This window comes from Hibiscus syriacus, unplaced genomic scaffold, assembly GCF_006381635.1.
Source record: "Hibiscus syriacus cultivar Baekdansim isolate YM2019G1 unplaced genomic scaffold, ASM638163v2 tig00111022_pilon, whole genome shotgun sequence".
Taxonomy (NCBI): Eukaryota; Viridiplantae; Streptophyta; class Magnoliopsida; order Malvales; family Malvaceae; genus Hibiscus; species Hibiscus syriacus.
In genome coordinates, this window is record NW_024062956.1 from 1,804,829 (window position 1) to 1,828,585 (window position 23,757).

The 23,757-nt window shown below is 37.1% G+C and overlaps 1 protein-coding gene across 2 annotated transcripts; it reads right to left on the reverse strand.

The window, feature by feature from the left end:
• Positions 1-1,239: 1,239 nt before the first annotated feature.
• Positions 1,240-23,492, reverse strand: LOC120150655 (dihydropyrimidinase-like). Of its 2 annotated transcripts, none has more exons than XM_039163296.1 (13): positions 23,305-23,492; positions 22,818-22,985; positions 22,418-22,469; positions 10,894-11,163; positions 10,539-10,750; positions 9,986-10,106; positions 8,226-8,313; positions 8,058-8,136; positions 7,743-7,830; positions 7,603-7,643; positions 7,446-7,498; positions 7,102-7,258; positions 1,240-1,527 (listed from the first exon to the last, which is right to left on the reverse strand). In XM_039163296.1, the coding sequence occupies exons 1-13, from the start codon at positions 23,383-23,385 to the stop codon at positions 1,339-1,341; spliced, it is 1,599 nt and encodes a 532-aa protein (XP_039019227.1). In that variant the 5' UTR covers positions 23,386-23,492; the 3' UTR covers positions 1,240-1,338. The 2 variants fall into 2 exon arrangements, with proteins under 2 accessions (XP_039019227.1, XP_039019225.1); XM_039163294.1 differs by having other exon boundaries at positions 22,418-22,472.
• Positions 23,493-23,757: the final 265 nt, after the last annotated feature.

Genomic DNA, 23,757 nt, shown 5'->3' on the forward strand with positions numbered 1-23,757 from the left:
TTACAAACAACTTAATAACCCAAAATTGGTAGGGAAATTTATCTTTCTCATACTTGACCAAACATTGGTTTTGCTGTGAGCACAGTCAGTCAGTCATGAACAATCCAATTGAGGAACAGTATACCAAATTCTCAGGTATCTAAAGTGGACTCTAGGAAAGGGTAGAAAGACTAACTACCGAGATATAATGTTGTACTCTGATGCAGACTGAGCAGAGAGTCAGATGGATAGCAAATCAACATTGTTCCTTTGTATGGAGAAATCTTGTAACTTGGCAAAGTAAAAAACAATATGTTGTTTCCTGGAGCAGTGCTGAATCAGAGCAAGAGCACTTGCAGTTACAATATGGGAAGGGATAAGGATCAGGAAAGCAATGGCAGCATTGGGTTTGGAATTTGGAAAGACTGTGAAGCTCAAGTGATATAACCCAACGGCCATCAGAATTGCAAAGGATCCAGTTCATCATGATCGAACTAAGCATGTTACAATTGATAGACCCTTCATAGCAGAGATGATAAAGAATTCTGAAGTACAATTAATATACACTCCAACTTGTTAGCAGTGTGCAGACATTCTAACAAAGGCTCTTCAAGGACTTAACCTTGAGAGATTATGTGTCAAACTGGGCATGATTAATATCCACGCTCCAGCTTGACGGGGTGTGTTGAACAAAAAATATTATGGGTAAGTTATGGGCTGCTGACAGAAAATATTATGGGCTATTATGAGTTAGTTATGGACTGTTGACAGAATATTATGGGTTAGTTATGAGTATATTATTATTTAAGTTTAGGTACCTCTATATATGTATGTATGCTATTAATAAATAAAAAATTAGAAGATTAATTCATTCAAAATCTTCAATAAGCATTTCTATGCTCCTGTGCGTGCGAACATGACCTAAGCAATCCATTTCACCAAGTGTAATAATGCATAGATTACACTCTTGGGTGCTACATGCAACCCAAACACAAAGTAACTTGTTAATCACTTAGTAACACAATTACAAGAAGCATAACGCACCATGTCAGCATTATAACTATTAAAACAGTAAGTTAACATCGCCTCACCATTTAACGGTAATACCTAACCTTTAAACATTTTAAAGCTATAAGGCTTGTAAACTGATAAATTTATACTCTCGGTTATGAACAAGAGAAGGCTTTAATATTTAAGTTTGATTTACACGTAAATGGTCTGAGTGCATTTTTCTTTCCCCTGCAGATTTTACGCGGACTATTCAGTATGATCTTATTGATTTTCTTTGTTCAAAGTAAGGATGAGAAATTTTCATTCCAAGTTTATTTATAAATACAATAAATTTCTTGAACCTACCATTTAAGATGCTGAAAAGCGCATTACTGGAGCTTGGAGGGAAGACAAGTACTTAGCATCAGCCTTGTCGATTCCATTGAAAAGATAGCTGAAGGGAGGCATTTCTATATACTTTCCAGAACCAGGGGCTACTTTTAGCTCACCATCTTGCCAAACTACTCTTCCTCCGACTATTGTTACTTCAACTTTCCCCTGAGAAACCATATCGAAATCATTCAACATGGATGACATGGTTCAGAGCACACACACATAAATGTGTGCTTCTACACGTACAAGTACACACAGGATATACAAATTTAATGATCAGAAGGTTCTATGTATGATGAAAATTGGAGACACAAATAGATAAGAAAACTTAACAGGGACTGAAAGCAAACGACCACTTATATTTCTTAGAAAACTTAATGAGTTGTTTAAGTTCATTAGCTTATTATTATTAACCTTAGTTTAAGTCTCCTATTTTTCATACTTTCAATCCCAAGTCTTGCTAAAACTGTAGTTACTGGACTTCTATTTTTAAGCACTAAAATTATTCAATTAATGAAGAAAACCTGAAAGATATTTTTCATCAATCAAGCTTTCTTTAGCGTTGTATTATATGCCCTTACCGTTGGGGTCAGGTATAACTCCTATATGTTCTTTCCAATTTTTTCTTTTTGTACAAATAACTCCAGAACCGTTCCAGATGGGAAATAGGTCATTAATAATTCACTTCGAAACACGGGAAACTCAACTATTAAATCACTGGCATAACACAAAATGACCTTCAAAATTAGCATTCAAAATATGGGTACTGTTCTTCACGTCCCCGAGGAGCAACTTATGCCTTTTATCCGTAAAATTTGAATATCTCCATCTCCAGGGTTTATTTATTTTTTGATAGGAATAGAATGCCTCATTAAAAACCTCCCTCATAGTAGTTCTCTGCCCTAAGGCTAGAACCAACTAGCGGAAGGAGAAAAAGAGTGCATCAATTTATTGATAATAAACCAGTTACATAAAACTTAAAAACAGTCTTGAAAACTACATAAAACATAAAACACTCCTATAGGAACTTTCCTGTAAGACTTACAAACCAACCAAAACAACGTTATTAATCACCCAATTCCTTCCTTTGCTAGCTTATCAGCCTCAGAGTTACACGATCTAGGAATCCACCTAACAATAACCTGTTTAGTAGAAACAGTAGAAGCAATTTCCTTGACAAAATTTAACAGAAAAGCAGGGGCTATAGCTTGATCTTTTATCCAATCCACTGCTATCTTTGAATCACTTTCAATAATTAGTCTGCCCTTTGAAGCCCATTGTGATGAAACAAATAGGTCAATGCCTTTTTTGATAGCTTTCAACTCAGCTAGGATGGTAGAAGTAGGACCGACAGTTTCTGAAAATGAGGTAAGTATAACCCGATTCCAATCTCTGAGGATACCCTCTATTCCAGCATTCATTCCAACCGAACTAACAGCCCCGTCCATATTCATCTTAAAAAAATCCACTGGAGGGGTACTCCAGCAATTCCCCATCTTGTTCAGGTCATTGAACACTGTTAGATTATCCGCCAAAGAAGGGTCAAAAATTAAAGAATTCACCTGAATAGGGATTAGGGGATACTTTGCTATATACCATTTAGCTAACCTTAACCGAACCGTGAAAACCAATGATAATCTATCCAACTCTTTTTTCAAAGATGATCTCATTTCTCATCTTCCAGATTGACCAAAAGACTACCCTCGGAGTAAACTTCCACATAGCAGATTTAGGATTCACATCAGCCCAGAAACTGAGCAGAGATGGAGGGTCTTGCGGAAGAGCTAGCCGAATACCCCAGTACCCTATAATCTTGTTCCAAAGTTCCCACGTAACTTGACATGAAATAAAAAGATGCTGAATTGATTCATTCCCTTGGTTACATAGAGGGCAGAGAATGTTATCCCCTAAAGGAACCCCTCTTCTCAACAATTCAACTCTAACCGCAACTTTTTGGTGGGACAATTGCCAAAGGAAAGATTCTACTCTAGGAGGAACTAATCCCAACCATACACATTTGCTCCATTGAAACGTTTCATCATTAATTATAGAAAGAGCTTTCCTGCATGCTTTAACAAAATACAACCCCACATTCGACCCATTCCACAGCAAACAATCATCCAATGACTCAGTAAGTTTAACATTTTTTAGCCTATCCAACAGCTGTACCAACTGCTCCACCTCCCAATCACAAAGATTCCTCCTAGTCTTAACACTTCATTCCCATCCGGTTGAATCAAAACTCCCAAAATCTGCAACAATACCCATTTTATTTAGCGAAAGGGCATAAATTCTGGGAAAAAGAAGTTTCAAAGGAAACTCCCCAAGCCATGTATCACTCCAAAAGGATATCGATTTCCCATTCCCAATTTGAAGCTTTGCATGAGATCTAAGACAACCTCCAATGGCATCATCCTTAATGAAATTGTTCACAATTCCCCTCTAAATCCAAGAATCATTTTGAGAGATAACCTTGTTTATCTCCATGGAATGGCAACTCACATTGTGTTTGCAACAAACGAACTTCTTCCACATCGAGTTTTTATCATTAGCAAATTTCCAAATCCACTTACCCAACAATGCTCGGTTTGAAATATTCAAATCAATCACTCCCATGCCTCCACCACTCAACGGCTTGCTTATTTTATCCCAACTCACCCAATGCATTTTCTTCTTTACATCCCCTCCACCCCATAAGAAATTTGACATCATGAAATTTAACCGGTGAGAAATAGAAGTAGGCATCTTAAAAATGGAAAGGTAGAAAATAGGTAAGGATGATAAAACCGACTTAATAAGTACCAATCTACCGGCCATAGATAGAGAGTTAGCTTTCCAACCCGCCAGTTTCTTGCTGAAATTTTCAATGACCGGCTCCCACAGCTTTTCCGAGTTCTTTTTCACCCCTAAAGGAAGGCCTAAATATACTGTGGGAAATGAATCAACAGAACAACCAATATCCCTAGCCCAATCATCAAGGATGTCACTCTCCACATTAATCCCATATAGTTTACTTTTAGCCAAATTCAGTTGGAGCCCCGTCAATAATCCGAAAATCCTCAAAACTCTTCTAACATTCTTTATATGAGTAATTGAATCTCGACAAAAGATAATTAAATCATCTACAAACTGCAGATGAGACAAATTAAAAGTGTTTTGATTATTTCCAAAAGAGAACCCTTGAAAAAGGCCCAAGTCCACTGCTTTCGACAGCATCAAGTGAAGTAATTCCACAACCACATTAAACAGAAGAGGAGAAAGACTGCAACCTTGCCTCAATCCTTTAGCAATAGAGAACTCTTCAGTAGGTGACCCATTCACTAGAACCGAAATAGAAGCCGTTGAAATACATTGCGTGATCCAAGAACGCCACCTCTCACCAAAACCCATCTTTTTCATTAGCTTTTGCAGGATCTGCCACTCCACAATATCATATACTCTACTAAAATCCACTTTGAATACAACCCCTTTAAGTCCTTGTTTCCTCCAAAACTCAATTCCTTCATTAGCTAAACAAGCACAATCCAACAATTGCCTTCCCAGAATAAAAGCAAACTGTGACAGACTAATAATATCATTGACACACGACATTAGTCTCTTAGAAAGAACTTTTGACAGTATTTTGTACAAACTGCCCACAAGACTAATCGGTCTATAGTCTTCAATACCCTCGGGATTACCTTTCTTAGGAATCAAGGTAATAAATGCGTGATTAACCCCATGAACCCACTTCTTTCCTTTATAGAAATCTGGAAAAAAATCTCCATAGTCTGATTCTTAAGAATTTTCCAGTATTTTTTGTAGAAAGCCATGGTAAAACCATCCGGACCAGGAGATTTTGAACTATCCGAAGAAAAAATTGCTTGCCAAACTTCTTGTTCCGAGAATTCCTCCTCCAAAAATGTGCATTGAGTTGTTGTTAATTGCGAAAAAACCAAATTCAAGTCCTTTACCTCCATGGCCAAATTGAAATTGTAAGCAGACTTGAAAAAATTATACACACTTCCTTTTATTTTCCCTGCATCCGAAATTAATTCTCCATCAAATTCAATGAATTAATCAAGTTAACTCTATTCCTTCTCATAGAACTTAGGTGAAAAAACCTAGTATTTCTGTCTCCATCTTTAATCCACCTACTTCTGGACTTTTGACACCAAATACTCTACTCAATCCTTAACAACCTCCACATCTCTTTTTTGCATTCAATCCACTGATCCCACTCACCCTTAGATAAGGTTCCACCTTGGGACTTTCCTTCCAGGTCTTGTATCTTCCCTTCAAGCATCGAAATGGAATCTGACATCCCTAAATGACTACTTCCAGGCCATCTTTTGATCTGATTTTTTGCAGCTTGTAACATCCTGAAAATCCCCCCATTATTCCTCTTCTTTTTCTCAACTGTCACCAAGTCTTCCACCTAGCCATCAAAACCTTTTTCCTCTAAAAGATAATTAAAAAATCTAAAAGGTTTGGGGCCCCAATTGATACTAACATCTTCCAGCAAAACTGGATTGTGATCAGAAATAGAATTCGGTAGAATGGACAGTGAGATCTTTGGAAAACTATTTAGGAATCTACCACTAATTAGGAATCGGTCTAATCTGACCCATGTAGAATCTTCTCTATTGCTACACCATGTGAAAGTCCCTCCTAACATTGGCAAATCAATAAGATTTGCTTGATTCACAAAAGATCTAAAAATATCTATCGTGTGCCAATTCTGTGATTTCCCAAGCTTTTCTTCCGGATCAAGATACGCGTTAAAATCACCCCCTATACGCACCGATATATTCATCGAAAGTACAAAATCTAGTAGCTCCCCGTAAAATTCCTCTTTTTCAGATTCGATAACAAGACCATAGACATTAATAAAAGCGAATTTCTCTTGATCGTTCATAAATTTTTCCACCAGTGCCAAGAACCTACTGTGCACATGCTTCTTTGTGACTTTGAACTCATTATCATTCCACATAGAAATCAGCCCACCCTTTGATCCCTGGGCTGGAGACACCATCATTTCCTTTAATAAATTTCCTCCAATCCTCCTAGTAATCAACACATGACATTTTTCGAGCTTTGATTCTTGGATAAAAATAAAATCTGGTCTAACCTTCTTGACTAGCCTTGAGACAGCAACATATTTTTCTCTCCTCCCTAAACCTCTAATGTTCCAAGATAGAATGCTTAATCTATTCATAAAAAGACTTCACTCCCACAACCAAAACCCAACCCTCCAAACAGCAAAACATGAGAACCTTCAAATCATCCATCCCTTGCTGACTCCGACCCATTTTCAAGGCTTAAATTTTTTTCTATGAAAGTCTTCTTCCCTTTCTTGAACGAGATGCCTAACATCTAACAAACTTCCCATGTATCCATTGCTTCCTCCACCGCCTTCGAGAATTGAGGAGAAAAGACAATAGGTGAATTGACCATATCCGCTGCTATTTTATTTTTTAAATTGCAATCTACAGAACACTAGGCAGAGTAAATATTGAAAGAATTGAGTTTGCTTGGAGAATTTTAAAAACAATGTGCACAAAAGACTGAACACAAAAAGGACAGGAAGCATAAATTAATCAACAACCCATAAATTAATCATCTTTTCCTTTACACATGTAAGAATAAACCCCCATCGAACTAACCTAAACAAGGCGCTTCTAGCATTTATAATAGAAAACAAAAGAATCATGAGTTACTAGCCTCAGCAAATGGAAAATATAAAAGGATCGAGATTACCTTTCCTTTCCTACCGTCATAGACATTTGTGTCCGTCCTAGAGTGGTGTGTGCTGGCACTTATTTCAAAGCTAGAGTTGGGATTAAATATAATAATATCTGCATCTGATCCAACAAGAATGGCTCCTTTTCTTGGATAGATATTGAAGATCCTGGCACTGAAATATCTTGGCTATTAAAATTGGTTTTATATGCTTTAAATCAGGCAAGGACTAAGGTTTCCCCCCCCCCTTTTATGAGAAAATAACAGGTTATTGAAAACACAAATACATATCCTTTCAAATGCTGTAAATTCAAAAACAGACAAAGGTTATAATAAACAAAAATGACCCAATGAAATCATACCATTCAGTGCTTGTAATCTGGACAAAATCAGTGACAGAAATTTGACCAGATTCCTGGAAAATGCAATCGTCTCAGAGAAAACAAATCATTATATAATATGAATCTAAATCCTGCTGCTGTTGTTGTTTAAACGAGGTAGAAGTCTACTAAAGCTTACCACCATAGTATCCCAAACCAGGTGCATCCTCTCCTCAATTCCTAATTTCCCAAAGCCAAAGGTACCACACTTTATCATGGTTTAAATAACAACAATATAAGAATGAAATTTCAAAAAATCTAGGGACCATTTTATATTACCATTGACACCATTGGGAATTTTCCGGAAATCATCAATGCCAAATGCCTTTTGTGTAGAATTAAAAGTACAATGATCAGTTCCTACCAACTGCAATTAGTGAAAGAAAAAATCTTCAGAAAATCTATTCAACCATTTTTCTAATAGCAATTCTTATGTCGCTTTAAATAGGAAAATATAATTTAAATGTCATCTTGCAGAATTTATAGTTGCTCAATAAATACTACAGCTCATATCAGCAAGCTCCGCAAACCTTCTAGTGTCCCTAAGATCCGGTGCTTAATTTTTAACTACATAAATCAATGATAAAATAAAACCTGCAAAACTCCAGTTGAAAGGGCAGCTTGCAGAGCCTTGTCATGACCTGCTTCCCTGATAGGAGGACTCATGACATACCTGAAATGTGTAATGAATATAAAATCTCAATATACATGTATGATTGATACAATGTGATTAAAGAGAAAATGACGAGGGAAGATTCTTGCTTTGCTGCAGTGATGAAGTCAGGATTCCAAAGCCCGGAATCGTTGAGGACTAATCCAGAAACCACAGGCTCTCCAACAACTTTCTGCCCTGTAACATACACTAAGTTATAAACCATTCCAGTTCAGAAATGTACCTCATAAAAGAGCTATTACACATCTATGGCCCCAGCAAAATATGATCTTGAGGGGTAAACTGAGTTGCTCCTGTTTACTTTCCAAAAGTGACCACCTCAATACTTGAGTGAAAATCCATACAGTGAGAACAATTCATCTTTTCATGATTATTTACAGCAAGCAGAATTGGAGCAACTTCAAGAAATTTCAATCAGAAGATATAGGCCATAATACAGTTTGGCGTTCATCTAGATAAGATTATCCAGACAAATTATGAATGGAACACAAAGCGATTCCAAACATTTAAGGGAATATACCTGTGTTGAAATAAATGGTCAGCTTTTTAACGGGAGCTTCAGCAGGAAGGAAATATTAAATAGCAGTGAAACAACTCAATCCATTTTTTAACTGAACAAAAAGCTAAATAATTTGCAATACCCAGAGAAGCCATAGATTTCCAGAACATCTACCATGGATCCTACTATTTCGTTCTTTCAATAAATTATTAAATGTTACTATATATCACAATAAACAATTTTTGGGTGTCAACATGCCATTCTCAAAGAAATTATGTATTGCAGAATAGCATGTTAACTAAATAAAAGAAAATGACAGCTTTCAACAGAGAAAACTTTTCATATTTGTACAGGGGAAAACTCCTCCCATGTTGAAGTCTCCTAAATACTATTTTTTTTATAGAAATATCAGGCCTCATTAAAAACCTCCTTCTTGATTACACCAACTTAAAGTTATAAGAAATTTTTCTATCAGCTTAATTACTTAATTATGGGGAGTTGTAATACATAATTTCTATTTTCTCCCTTTCTTCTTGTTTTTGTCAAACCCTAATTTAGCCATATAACCTTAAAAATATTAGTGGCTGACAAGGCAATTGCCCCAAATTTAGCCGCAATATGCTCCTCAGTCGTGATCAACATGTTTGATAAGATCTAGATCATCCTAGATCACCAATTACCAAGAAATCAGATCACTGTCTAAGAAATTACTTCCCATTTTTGTCGAGTCCGATCAACCATGATTTTCGATATAAATTCTTCTTAGGATTTTATTATTTCATATGTCCTTTTAAATAAGGACCAGGCTCACCACATAAATAGAAAACCTATGTAGAAAGCTGACGATAATTAGGAGTTTAATTTCTCTTAGAAGTTTAATATATTTGTGATGTAACTATATTTTATGATTAGGCTTTATTTTCTTAGGAGATAAGATAAGTTTAGGAGATAAAAGTTAGGAAGAATAGAAACCTAGTAGGACTCTAACTTGTAATCCACAACCTATTAGAACAGGTTGTATTTTCTTTTTCCAGTAAGAATTTTTTATCAGGAAAATTTCTGTTTCCCTTCTCTCGACTTCCCACAACCTATTCGTAAAAGAAAATGAATCAAATCAAACTGAAATTAGAAAACATAATCAATAAACCTAATCTTTAGTTAAATAACCCTAATTAACAGCCTTTCCTAATATAGATTTGACCCGTAACAATAATGCATGAATCCTACTATGCAATTACCAACATGCATAAAAAGTTCATGTACAGGAGAAACAAATTGCTCATATGAATAATAGAGAAAGAAGTATTCACAAAAAATGAAAATAAGTTAAGATATCGGAAAACTTCAAACCTGATTTTCTCGCTTTAGCTATTTCTTCCATGGCATCAATGCTCATCACATGGACAACATATAAAGGTGTATTCACAAATTTCGCCAAATGAATTGCCCGTGCAGTTGCCTCACCTTCTAGCTGCATGGAATTGGAAACTCAAATGGAAGCCAAATCATGACCAGAAAATATGCTGGACTGCACCCCAAAAAATCGAAAGGAAAAAAAAAATGAAGACAAAGAAATATCTATAGGGTAATAGTTTTGCTGACTATAAACACAGTTTGATGCAATCTACTAAATTAGTGAATACTGAGAAACTTTCACAGTATCAGTTGATCTTTGCATCAGTGATTAAGGTGGGGGGAATAAAGCAACTTTCCCTACTTGTAATTAGAAATTATATTGAGATTCAGAAAAAAGAGTAATATAACTGACATAAAAATTGCACAAACAAGGAGAGACACTGACTTATAGAAAAAGTATAATCAACCACAAAGAACAAACAAACAAAAAATGTAAAGGCAAAGTTATCAGTAACATAGTATACAAAAACCATGTTTGAAAATTTACCACTGGAGGCCTGGAAAGGGAATGTCCTTCTGGACCAGTAATACCAAGACCAATCATTCTGTTTTGTCCTTCAAATACAGCATCTCCATTTTCAGCATGGACCATAGCCAGGGCACCAAGAGACTTACACCTCTTAAATCCTTGTAGTAGAAGCTCATCACTTATCATAAGAGACCCCTTGTATGCCATGAAAAACTTGAAAGAGTTAATACCTATAAATTTGTGAAATTCCATGAGTTTCATTCATGTATATAATTCAAATTTGGTAATAAATACAGATTATGAAGTCTGGAATGTCAAAGAAGTTTGCATCACAGGTATTACGATGAATCATCTCAAAGATGAAGAAGCTTACCTTTCTCCTTAACCATTATTTCCATTTCTCTTGAAACTGACTCATCCCATTTTGTGATTGCCATATGGAATCCATAATTCATACAAGACTTCTTTGCTTTCTTTTTATAGGCTTCAAAACCTGCTACCAAGCTACCGTTAACGGGTATGACAAAGTCAATATGCATTGTTGTTCCACCTGCTAATGCTGCAGCCTGACCGCTAAAGAAGTCATCAATTGTTTCAGTCCCCATAAACTCCATAGCTAGGTGCGTGTGAGGATCAATCCCTCCTGTCAATGTTTAGAGAGCTAGTAAACTGGTGAAACAAATAAGCCATATTTAGCAACAAGGTTTTAGGAAATATGGAAATAACTTGACAATGTTATTTATGCGTGTTGACTGTCAACAGCTAATAAGCTATTATTTGGGATTTTACTTGTTTCATATTAGAGATTTTATTTATTGGACATATTATTGTTTCCTTAGGTTTACTTAATTTGTATATATATATCTTGTTACTTGAGTTAATACACAAGTGAAATAATTCACCAAACCTTCTATTGTGAAAAAATTAGAGAATTTAAAAATGAAGAAATAGAGAGAAGAAGAAAAAATCTAATCAAAAATTCTCATTGAAAAAAACAGAAAACATATCCTGTTTTATAGGCTATTGATTATAAATTAGAGTCCTAGTAGGCTTCTTTTCTTAACTTTTATCTCCTGAACTTTACATTATCTCCTATGAAACTTAATCCTAATCGTACAATTCAAACAAATTAAAATTTATCTCCTAAAATAAATTAAACTCCTTAATTCTCGACAACTTTCTACACTCCCCCCTCAAGCTAGGGTGTATATGTATATAAACCCAGCTTGGATTTGAATCCATCAAAATTAGCTCTTTTTAGTAAGAATGTTCACAAGCTGCATCTGAGTATGAATGTAGCTCAGTTCAACAATCCTATTGTTGACTCTCTGAAATAAAGTGTCTGTTGAATGAGAAAAATTATTATAGGCGTTTTTCAAAAATTTCTTTCTCTAAAAAGAAATAGGATGGAGAGAGTGAGGGCTTTTGGCCGTTCATTTTCCGGTAAGGAATGGACTATTTTTGTTGGAAATCTTAGTAAGAGAGTCACTAGAGGTGAGTTAAGAGAGATTTTCAACCATTATGGAAGAATAGTGAGGGTCTTTATTCCAAGTTTTAGGATTAATCAGAATTATAAGTAATCCACGTTTGCTTTCGTGCAATATGCAACGGAGGAAGGTTGCAGAAGAGCAATTCAAAATGTCAACGGAACGCTGATTGATGGTAAGAGAGTCACAGTGGGGGTTGCTAAGTACAAGAGGGGCAGGAAAAGAGAAGCAGATGCAAAAAGAACTCAGTTGGAAGTTTTTAAGCCAGTTAGAGAGGCTAATGGTAGACAGCAGGCTGATTTGGAGAAACCAAGAAGCTTGAGAGATGACAGATCGTACAAGGAGGTTGTGAGTGTGGATAACAGTAGGAGCTTCGATCAACAACGAATGGTGAATAGGGGAGCCCAGAAGAAATCAAATGGAGTGAGAAATGCATGGGATATGCACATCACATCACAAGATTTTTGCTGGGTGAAAAACTCCTTAACGGGGGAAGACTCCTTTAAGCCTGAGATGGTGGCGAGAGCTTTGGCGAAGGAGGGTTTCCAGGTCAAGATAGTAAGGTGGGGATATGTTAGGAATGCCAGCATTATTATGTTCAACACAAATGAAGAGTTTTTAAAGGCGTGGTCGAGTCTTAGAGAGAAATTATACTGCTGGTTTGATTGGGTTGATCCATTGTTAAGTGAAGATGGAGTCCCTTTGGCGTATTGCTTGGTCGAGTTGGTTGGTCTACCGCTTCTTAGCTGGAGTGTTCCTTTTCTGGAGAAGCTTGGAGGTAAGTGGGGAAAGGTTGTGAGTATACTGGAGGATACAAGAAATAGAGATGACCTCTCGGCCAGAATGCTATTAAGGGTTGCAAGCCCCTTTGATGTTCAAGAATCTGTTATTGTAGGATCTTATGGAAGATCATTTAAAGTGAAAATTAATGTGGGATCCAGTTCTAAACCTATCTCTGAAGCTTTTGGAGACATGAGGCAGAATTCTTCATATGGCAGCAGATGTGACGATGTGTCAAAGGGGACGATGGTGGAAACACAGAGAAGGAAGAAGACAATAGGGAGAACTTAGCAGAAGGATTCAGATCAAAGGTTGACACGTGGCTCCAGAATAGTAAAGATAGGGGGATGTCAACTGAAGCAGTTTGGTCTAAATTGGACATGTGCGTACACAAAAGTCAAGATAGTGGGATGATGGTGGGTAGTGGGGAACACTCTCTGGAAAAAGATTCTCTCACACAACCCAACATTAATGGGATGTCAGACAAATTTGAATTTGGTTCAAGACCTAATAGGGATTATGCGGGTATTGGGCTGAGAGAGGTAGTAGATCAGAGTAGTTCAGCCCATTCAGACTCCTATTGGGAGTCTTATTCCCCAGTTACTAAATTAATTCCAGTTGGGCCTGCTGTGAAATTAAATAGGGATGGGACAAAATTTCATCCAAATGCCCGGTCTCCTCCTAAATCAATTGAAGATGAAAGAGGCATCTTATTTGAGGTCATTACTGAGGGTGTTCAAGCAGTTCAGCTTCATGTTCCTGGTAAGCAAGTAGGAGGAAATCCGACACAAGAAGAGGTTTGTGAAATTAATGTTAAGAGCCTTATGAGGGACGGGCAATTCAACTCTATTAATATCCAGACTTCTTTAGAGTCCAATAAGGAGGAAAGAGGCCTACTAGATGATAAGGAATTTGAGGACGCCCAGGAAGTTGATGGTTATGGTACAGGAAAGGAGGGTAATGGTAAGTTGATTCAGGAGGAGAGTGGAATTTGTAAGAAGAGTCCTAATCGCTGGAGATTGGGATTTCCAGTTTCAGCTAGGTTATCATTTAAAAGCACTGGTGGAAAGAGGAGCTGTGGGCGCTTTTCAAGGGTCTACAAAAGATCAAGAGGTAGAAGAATTTGGCTAAGCTCGAGGAAGGTGAATTCTAAAAGTTGTTGTCAGGTTTTTCTGAATAAAGATCATAATGCTTCTGAAGGTTTTATTCAGCGGGTTTTTCCAGAAAACAAGGGAACTGAACAATATGTTGATGTATCTTGCTCTGTTTTTTATCAGAATTCAGCGTTGGTTCCATTAGTTTGTAATAATCTTTCGGAGGATCGGGCTTCAATCCAACCTCCTGTTTCACAGACCAGTAGGAGTTACAGGAGGGAAAAAAGAGTTTTAACTAGGGAAGCTGTGGACTTGGTTAATATTATTACTGTCTTTTCCCCTCAATTTTCGAAATTGGTGGAGGCAGCAATGGCAACTTGGGAAGTTTCTAAGTTACTGGGTATCTCCTTCAAGGAGGGGAAGAAGACTTTCATTGAAAAAATTATTAGTCTTGAGTATGGCTCGGAGGTTGCTAGAGAAAATTGATTTCTCAGGGAACGTTGTTTTCTCGGGGAAGTTTAAGGGGGGATTGTTTTGGTTTTTCTATGATTAAGTTAAAGCTATCTATTGTGACATGGAATGTCAGAGGTTTGGGTAGAAAAGAGAAGCAAAGGGCTGTACAGAGATTAGTGCATAATCACTGCCCTCATTTTCTGTGGTTGCAGGAAACTAAATTGGAGAAAATTCATAAATCTATTACTAGAAGGTGTGGTTTGAAAAACCTGCAAGGGTTTATTGAGTCCCCTTCAGTTGATGCTTCAAGGGGTTTGCTTAGTTGCTGGAATGACAATTTTTTTGAGTTGGAAAATAAGTTTGTTTCCAGTAGATTCATAGCTATTACTGGGAGGTTTCGTGCCAATAATTTCAGATGTAGGTTCATCAATGTATATGGTCCTTCTGTTGAGGAGGAGAAAGGAGGCTTCTTTGAAGAATTAGGCATGTTCATTAGAGGTCACAGTGATCCTATTTGTGTTGGAGGGGATCTTAATGTATATCTTCATGAGGATGAGAAGATGGGAAGGGCCCAAAATTGGAATTCAGTAGAGATTTTCAGTCATTTTTTGCTCTCAACAGGTTTAATTGATCTGCCATTGAGTGGGGGTCGATTTTCTTGGTGTAATAACCAAGATTCACCAACCTATGTTAGATTGGACAGATTTTTTGTTGATAGCCAGTTCTTGGCAGCATTTCCAGATTTAATTCAATCTCTATTGCCTAGGTATGTATCTGACCATAATGCAGTAATTATTGAAAATGGTGGGGTTAATTGGGGTAAGAAACCTTTTAAGCTTTTTAATTATCTTATGGATGAAGTTGGATTCGAGGATGTGGTCAGTTTTTCAATTCAAGATTGTAAGAAAAACCAGAGAAATGCTGGAATTTTCAGTATATTGAAAAATACCAAAATGGCAATCAAAAACTGGGCAGGGAGGAGAGACAAGTTTCCTGGGGATTTGATTTCAGATCTTGAATCGAAGATTCAAAAGCTAGAGGTGGGGCTAATTGGTTACAATTCTGAGTTAGCACATGAGTTGAAGGTGTTAAGATCAGAATTGTGGAGGCTATATAAGATAGAGGAGCAGATTTGGTTTCAGAACTCTAGATCGAAGTGGGTTGAAGATGGCGACAGAAACACAAGATACTTTCATATTTGTGCTTCAGTTAGGAGGAAAAGGAATGCCTTGAATACTCTTCTTCTCAATGGCATCTTTGTGCATGACCCGATTGTTATTAAATCAACAGTCAGAGATCATTTTTTCAAGACTTTCAATGATCTGTTTACTCTTCAGGTGGAAGACATTGAGCTGGATTTTTCTAGTTTGTCACTCGAACAGAGTTTGAGATTAGAGAGAGAATTTACTGAGGAGGAAATTTGGGAGTCTATTGAGTCTTGTAATAGGAATAAAGCGCCTGGGCCAGACGGTCTAAATATAGTGTTTTTTAAAAGATTTTGGAATTTGATTAAGGGAGACGTTATGAAGTTTTTTAATAACTTTTATTTAGGAAAAGAGTGGGAACATGGTGTTAATCATACTTTTATTACTCTTATCCCTAAGGTATCTAATAGTGGTGATCTTGATGACTTTAGACCCATTAGCTTAGTTGGTGGATTATATAAAATCCTTTCCAAGTGTCTTTCGAGGAGGTTGAGGAGCTGTATTTCAGAATTAATCAGTCCCACTCAATTCGCTTTTATACCTGGTCGTCAAATTTTAGATTGCTCTTTAATTGCCAATGAAGGAATTGATTTTTTGAGGAAAAGTGGACTCAAAGGCTGTGTTTTCAAAGCTGATTTCAAGAAAGCTTATGATTCGGTAGATTGAAATTTTTTGTTCTTAGTTATGGAGAAAATGGGTTTCGATTCAAGGTGGAGAGGCTGGATCAAAAAATGTGTTTCCACAGCCTCAGTTTCTATTCTGGTCAATGGAGTCCCTACTGAGGAAATTCCTATGGCAAAGGGTCTTAGACAGGGATGCCCTTTATCCCCTTTGCTGTTTAATTTTATTGGTGAATTCCTTAATTTACTGATTTTAAAGGCTGTTTCACAGGGGCTGTTTTCTGGTTTGGCTATTGGGAGGGATGAGGGGTCTTTTAACCTATCTCACTTACAGTTTGCGGATGATCTCATTATCTTTAGTGGTGCTTCGGAAATGCAAATCCTAAATGTGATAAGGGTGCTTCGTGTGTTCCAAGTTACTTTGGGTTTACAGCTCAACTTGAAGAAATGCAAGCTATTTGGTGTGAATTTGAATGATGAGGAAGTGCATGAGTGGGCTAAGACTATTGGTTGTTCGGTTGGAAGCTTTCCTTCTGATTATCTAGGGCTTCCTTTAGGGGCTTCTAGGAATTCAGCAGCTATTTGGAATCCTGTGATCAGCAATTTTTCCAAAAAATTAACAGGATGGAAGGCTGCCTCTCTTTCTTTAGCAGGGAGACTGGTCTTGGTTAAGTCGGTTTTATGTTCGCTTCCAATTTATTACTTATCTCTTTTTAAGATACCGGCTTCGACAGATGAATTCTGTAGGAATGGCTATCTACCTTTACATCTGAAGTGAGAGAAGCTCCAGCTTCTCTCTAACCATGTGTTTTCAAATTTCAAATTTCCAAGGGAGAGAGAAAATATGGGTGTCGTTTATACAGCCCTCACTACCGTCATCCATCATTAGTCTTCCACCTTCAGTCGCTTGTCGTCCGCCGTCCTCCGGCCATCGTCCGCCGTCCTCCAACCACCGTTCGCCGTCTTCCGACCATCGTCCACCGCCGCACTCCGACATCCTTTTGACGCCGTTTTTCTCAAGGATATTCGTCTACCCACAACGTTTCCTTTTTCCTGGTTATTTTTGTTAGATTCCTTTTCAATCGGAGCAAATCTACTTGCCTTTCTTCGCCGTTCTTTTCCACCACCAGTTTCCCGAGTTTCGTTTTAACCGTTCCACTGTACTCGTCGGATGCTCGTGACAAAAACCCAAGTTCTCTACTGTGAATAATCACTGCTGGTCAACGGATCTTCTTGAGAAAAACTTATTTTTCCATATCGTAGTTATTGGCTCTGGGTTTTCACGTTTGGAGGCATATCTTACCTAGCATTTTACTTCTCTGATTTTTTCGTTCAAATCTGCATTCAAAATCCAGGACAGTTTGTCAAGTCTCTAGGTGTTTTATTTCAACAGTCAGTCATCATGCCATGTGTTGGAATCCTACCTTCTCTCAAGATGAGACCTCCGGTTCAAGTTCCTTCACCCTCTGCAGCTGCGCATTCTCTGTCATCTCACCTTTCTCATCGTGATGAGGTTCGTACTATCTTCATTATGGGTCTGCCTGAAGATGTCAAAGAGAGAGAGTTGCAGAATTTTCTGAGATGGCTTCCAGGTTTTGAAGATTCACATTTGAGCTTCAAGGGAGATAAGCCCAAGGGTTTCGCACTCTTCTCAACTGTTAAATTTGCAGTTGCTGCCAAGGATGCCCTTCAGAAAATAGTTTTTGACGCTAAGTTAAAGTCCTTCTTGCACATCGAGATGTCAAGGAAGAATCTTGTTGTTAAAAGAGTAGTTACAGATTCTGATTTTGACAAGTATGGAGGTTTTCCTGTTCCTCCAGTACTGCCATTGCCAATTCCAGCTTCTGTAGCATCTCCTAGTTTTCATGTGTCAGTTAAAGAAGTCTGTTGCGATGAAAAATCTGCAGTAAACGGTGTACACGAGGGATCCAGGGAGTCGATCACAAAGGGGTGCAGAGTTGACAAGTCTGGATGCTTCACGTTATTTGTTGAAAATTTACCAGAGAAGATTCATTGGGAGAGGTTTGGATCTCTTTTTTGCTCTCATGGTCGGGTACTTGATGCTTTTATTCCAAATAAAAGGAATTCAAAAGGAGTTCGCTTTGATTTTATTCGCTTCGCATCAATCGAAGAAGCAAGGAGAGCAATCTCAAAATTGAATGGCTCTCGTATCGACGACAACAAAATTGGTGTTTCTTTCGCTAAATTCAAACCTCGACATTCCTATTGGAGAAAGTCCTCGACAGGTGTTCTTCGCAAGTTCGGGATGGAAGATGATTCGAGGATGAATCATTATAAAGTTGAAGGTGTTATAGATGAAGAAAAACTTCAGGTGTTGAGCAATTGTCTAGTGGGGTGGTGCAAGGACTTTGTCAAAATTGGTCATCTCGCTAGACAAATGCAAGCGAAAGGTCTCACTGGCTTCACCTTAATGAGAGCTGCTGGTAATGCGATTTTAATGATTTTCGAAGACAATGCTTCACTGAGAAGTGTAAAGAACGATAAATCAAAGATTCTCGCAGAGTGGTTCTCCTTAGTCGAAGCTTGGTCAGAGAGTTTGGTAATGGAGTGTCGTCGAGTATGGTTAGTTTGCGAGGGTGTTCCTTTTCATACATGGAATTGGAATACTTTCAAGAACATTGCTGATAAGTGGGGTTTATTACTAGCTATCGACGAAAGTTGTCATTCTCCATCATCCTTTGATCGGGCAAAAATTCAAGTGCTCACAAAGGCTGATGCGAGAATTGATGCGATGGTGGAATTGAAGGTTGGTGACAACTTCTTCAAGGTCATGGTGCATGAGATAGAGCCTTCATTCAAACCAAATTCTTGGGCTCCTGAAGAAGACGAGTCTCATTAGATCTTGTTTCTTCAATTGTGGTTTTGTTTTAGTTCATATGGCTGTAGGTGTTGCTTTTAATTTGCATTATGTTCTGTTGCGCTATTTTATTCCTACTGCTGGTGGTGTAATTAGAAGTAAGGTGATTAGACTGTGGCTTTGTATGAGGTTATATGAGGTTAAGGTGTTTGTTGTAATGGTGTTCATCACCATGAGAGGATATTCCGTGGTATCTTTTGTATCGGGTATTATTATCAATAAAATTTGAGGTACTCTTTTCTTTCTTCCAATGTTCGTTAACATACTTTAAGTATGTGAACGAATAAGAAGGGAGTTTTTAATGAGACCTCCAACTTCTATCAAAAAAAAATGATGTCAAATTTCCTGTGGGGAGGGAGTGCTGAAAAGAGTAAGATCCATTGGGTTAGCAAGCCGACTGTATGCAAATCAAAGATGGAGGGGGGTTTGGGTGTGCTGAATCTGAATTTGATGAATAGAGCGCTTCTTGAAAAATGGGCTTAGAGGTATACAAACAAAAGGGGGTCTGTCTGGAGGGATTTTATTTGTGCTAAATATAATTTGGATCCTTCTTTGTTATTGTTTGACAGTAAGATTCCAAATAAAGTTTCTTGGATTTGGAGATCAGTGGTTATTAACCACTTTAAAGTTGACCCTATTGGCTCAAAGTTGAGAAGTTTGTGTTCTACTTTAGTTGGGGATGGTAAATTTATTCGATTCTGGCAAGACATTTGGGCGAATGATTATCCACTTCTCCTTATTTTCCCTAGATTGTTTTCCATTTCGATTAACAAAACAGGCAAGTTATTTGAGTTTGGGGAGTATAGCACTGTCGGCTGGATTTGGGATATGCAGTTTCGTAGGAATTTAAATGACTGGGAGATAGAGCAGTGGGCTAATTTGATGGTTGTCATCTCGGCTTTTGCTCTGAATACGAATAATTCGGATGGGATGATTTGGAAAGGGTCTGGGGATGGGGAGTTTACTGTCAAATCTGCTGTTAATCTTTGCTCTTCAGTTTCTCTAGGTTCGGATGAGGCTTATTTTTGGATTAAAATTGTTTGGAGGGGGCAGCTGCCACCAAAAGTAGAATCCTTCATGTGGCAGGTCATTCTAGGGAGATTGGCTGTTAAGACTGAACTGGTGAAAAGAGGAATAACAGGAATTCAGAACATGTTATGCCCTCTTTGCATGATGGAAGAAGAGTCTCCATCACATTTGTTTTTCTCTTGTTCGGTGGTGTGGTCTGTTTGGAATAAATTTCTAAATTTTTGGAAGATTCAATCTGTTTTCCATTATAATGCTAAAAGTTTCCTCTTGGCTTGGGATGCTTTGAAGACTGATTCTATAATTTGGTCTCTCATTCCAGGGGTAGTTATTTGGACTACTTGGAAATTGAGGAACTCAATTGTATTTGAAGGAGGGAAGTTGGATAAGGTTGAATTCTTCTTCTTAGCAAGGTTTAGGCTTGCTTCTTGGTTCCTTGCGAAGAATAAATGGGTGCATATTTTTAAAGACTCTCTTATTTCAGACCCTTCCTTAGGGGACGATTGTTCCACCCTTTCTAATATGATTGTGTCTAATATTCCTTGGAACCCTCCTCCTATGGGTTTTGTGAAAATTAATGTTGATGCTGCTACGACTAAAGATTGGAAAAAGAGTGGTTTATGAGGAATTTTAAAAGATTCCTCTGGAACTACCCTAGGGTCTTTCAAGGAGCCTGCAGGTCCGGGGCCTCCAACATTTATGGAGTTAAAAGCTATTCAAAAAGGGCTAATATTCTATGCTGATTTTCGAGGGAGGTTAAAGGACAGATTGATTATTGAAAGTGACAGCAAGATGGTCGTGGATTGTGTTAAGGGGGTTGAATTCTGTCCGGTTGTTTATGCTTATTTGGTTAGAGACATTGTTCACTGGCTTAATATGTTCGATGGTATGGTCAGATGGGTAAGCAGGACAACTAACTTAGAGGCTGATGCCTTAGCTAAAGAAGGAATTGGTTGATTTTGTTGATGCATAGGGGTCACAAGGTTGCCTTGTACTTGACTTGTTTGTGTTGTAATCTTCTTAGAAGGATGTATCTTATGTATATTATTGTTGTATTCAATAAAATCCTAAGGTGCTCTTTTCCTCCTTCCGATGGTTAAGGAGCTTACCTATAAGCTCCTTTAATCAAAAGGGAGGTTTTTAATGAGGCCTGAATTTCTTATCAAAAAAAATAAATAAAGTGTCTGTCAATCTCCACATGTTTTGTTATGTCATGAAGAACAAGATTTTTGGCAATGCTTATGGCTGATTTATTGTCACTTTTCACCTTAAAATAATCCTTAGAATCAACCTTTAATTTTTTTAACAGTCTTTAATCCATATTCCTTCACAAATTAACGAAGCAAGAGCTCAAAATTCAACCTGCTGCTTTTGGCTTCTCTTTTAGCTTCTCCGTGTAACAAGATTAAACCAAACAATGGAGCAATAGCCACTTGTAGATCTTCTAGAGTAAAAATGTTAATAGAGTTCGTTGATTTATATCATTTTTAGAAGATCATTCTGAAAGTTGACAGCATGGACTTTCCTTACGAAAGAAAAATCAGAAAATGGTGGCATATTCCAATCTTTTTATACAATGGTTGAAACCCAATTTGATAGCCAAATTAAAGTCCTAAAAAGAGACAATGGGGTGAGCACTTCGCTAAAGCCTAAAGAAAAAGGGATAGTTCATGGCAGTTCATGTGTTGACACACCTCAACAGAATGCGATAACTGAAAGAAAAAACCGAAATTTACTGGAGGTAGCAAAGTCTCTTATGTTTTCAACTAGAGTTCCAAAATATTTCTAGGGAGAAGCCATTTTAACTGCTGCCTACCTCATAATAGAATGCCTAGCTGAGTGTTAAAATATCGAAAACCTCTGGATGTTCTCCTACAACAATTTCCTCACCTTAAGTCTTCCTTTTTGATCTCTCCTTAGAAGTTTTTGGTTGTTCCACTTTTGTTCATATTCACCACCAGTGTCGAACCAAACTAGACCTTAAGTCCATTAAATGTGTGTTCCTAGGTTACTCTTCTAATAAAAAGGCAATAAACATTTCTAGGGAAAAAACCATTTTAACTGCTACCTACCTCAGATTCATGTTTAGTAGATTGGAATAGAAAAGGAAAATTTAAAAGTATGAATACGAATGAAATAGCCAGACAAGAGAAGGAATAGGCTGTTCCTTGCATTTAGACTCTAGAAAACTTGATGAACTGTAACAACTTAATTGCATAAAATGTAGGACATACTTGCTTATTCTTTTCAAGTAATCCACTTAAAGATTTTAAGAGCATGCTTCCAGCTAGCTTCTCTGGTATTCACAGTTAAAATTCCAAAATCTATCATATACTCGTAGAAGAGGAAACTACCTGGCATGACATATTTTCCAGTGGCATCAAGCAAGGTGACATCTTCATCAACCTGCTAAAACAATTCAGCATATTTACAGAATCATGTAGCTCAAACATTAAATTAAAATCATAATATTGAACATCAAGACCAAACAACAGCTTAAATTAAGGTAAGAACATATCTACACCGCTGCAAAGATAAAACCTAAGTTTCACATATTTATACCATGAAAAAGCAGGGTTTGATATCACGAAATTCCGAGTGGTTTGAGAATCTTATATAAGATGTTACAACTTAAAACAATAAAAATCACAACGAATGGGTTTGTCCCTTGGAAAAATTTCAAAAGAAGAGGTCCAATTTATAACTGACAGACCAAGCTCGTATTGGGGATTTCAGATATTGGTAACATCTTACCTTGATATTAGGCCTGACAGCTACAATAACGCCATCTTCAACATAAACATCAGCTACATCCTGATTGTGAGCATTCACCACTGTTCCTCCCTTAATCAACAGCTTTGACGACGACGTGGATGAAAACCCACACGTTGACTCAGGATATCCAACCCCAGCATCACAAAACTGCAAACAGTTCAATAAAAATACACAGTCACTTTAATCAGTTTTGTCACATTTTAGACTTATTTTTTTGGTTAAAAACTAAAGTAAAGTAGACAGGGTTAAGGGTAAAGTCTATCCGCAAACTTTAATCTGAATCAAAACTTCTTTATTTTTTCCAATATAAATCCAAATTCATTAAACAAATTCTTTCATCGAAGAATTACATAGAAATCATTTCACAAAAAATAAAAACGTTTTGAGTTGTATACCATTTCAGATTCTTGAATTAGATTCATTTCGGACGGAAATTGGATCAAACGAAGAGAAAATTTTGAAATACCTGATTCGATTGCGAGAAAGGAAGAGAGCCGTAGAGAATAAGAAAAGATAGCAAGATAAGAGATGTACATGAATACGCCATGAAAATGAAATCTCTGCAGAGCTAAGGCAAAGTTAACTTCAGTGTGAAGTTGGAGATGGATCATAATCATGGAACATATATATATTCATCGGCTTGCTTGACTTTGACCAGGTGTTTTTCAAATCCATGAGGATTTCTAACGTATTTTCGTATGGGCCCAAACTTTATGTTAAGGTCCAATGATAGTTTCTTTATTTTTTATTTTTAAGGGTTAATTTTTTAAATACATCTTGAATATTTTTAAAGGATGATATTATAAAGTAAAATATATATTTATTAATTTTCAAGGGTTAATTTTTTAAATATATCTTTAAGGGTGATTTTTTTCTTTTTCACCAACTCGTCGTTCTCTTATAAGATTCATTTTTCCAT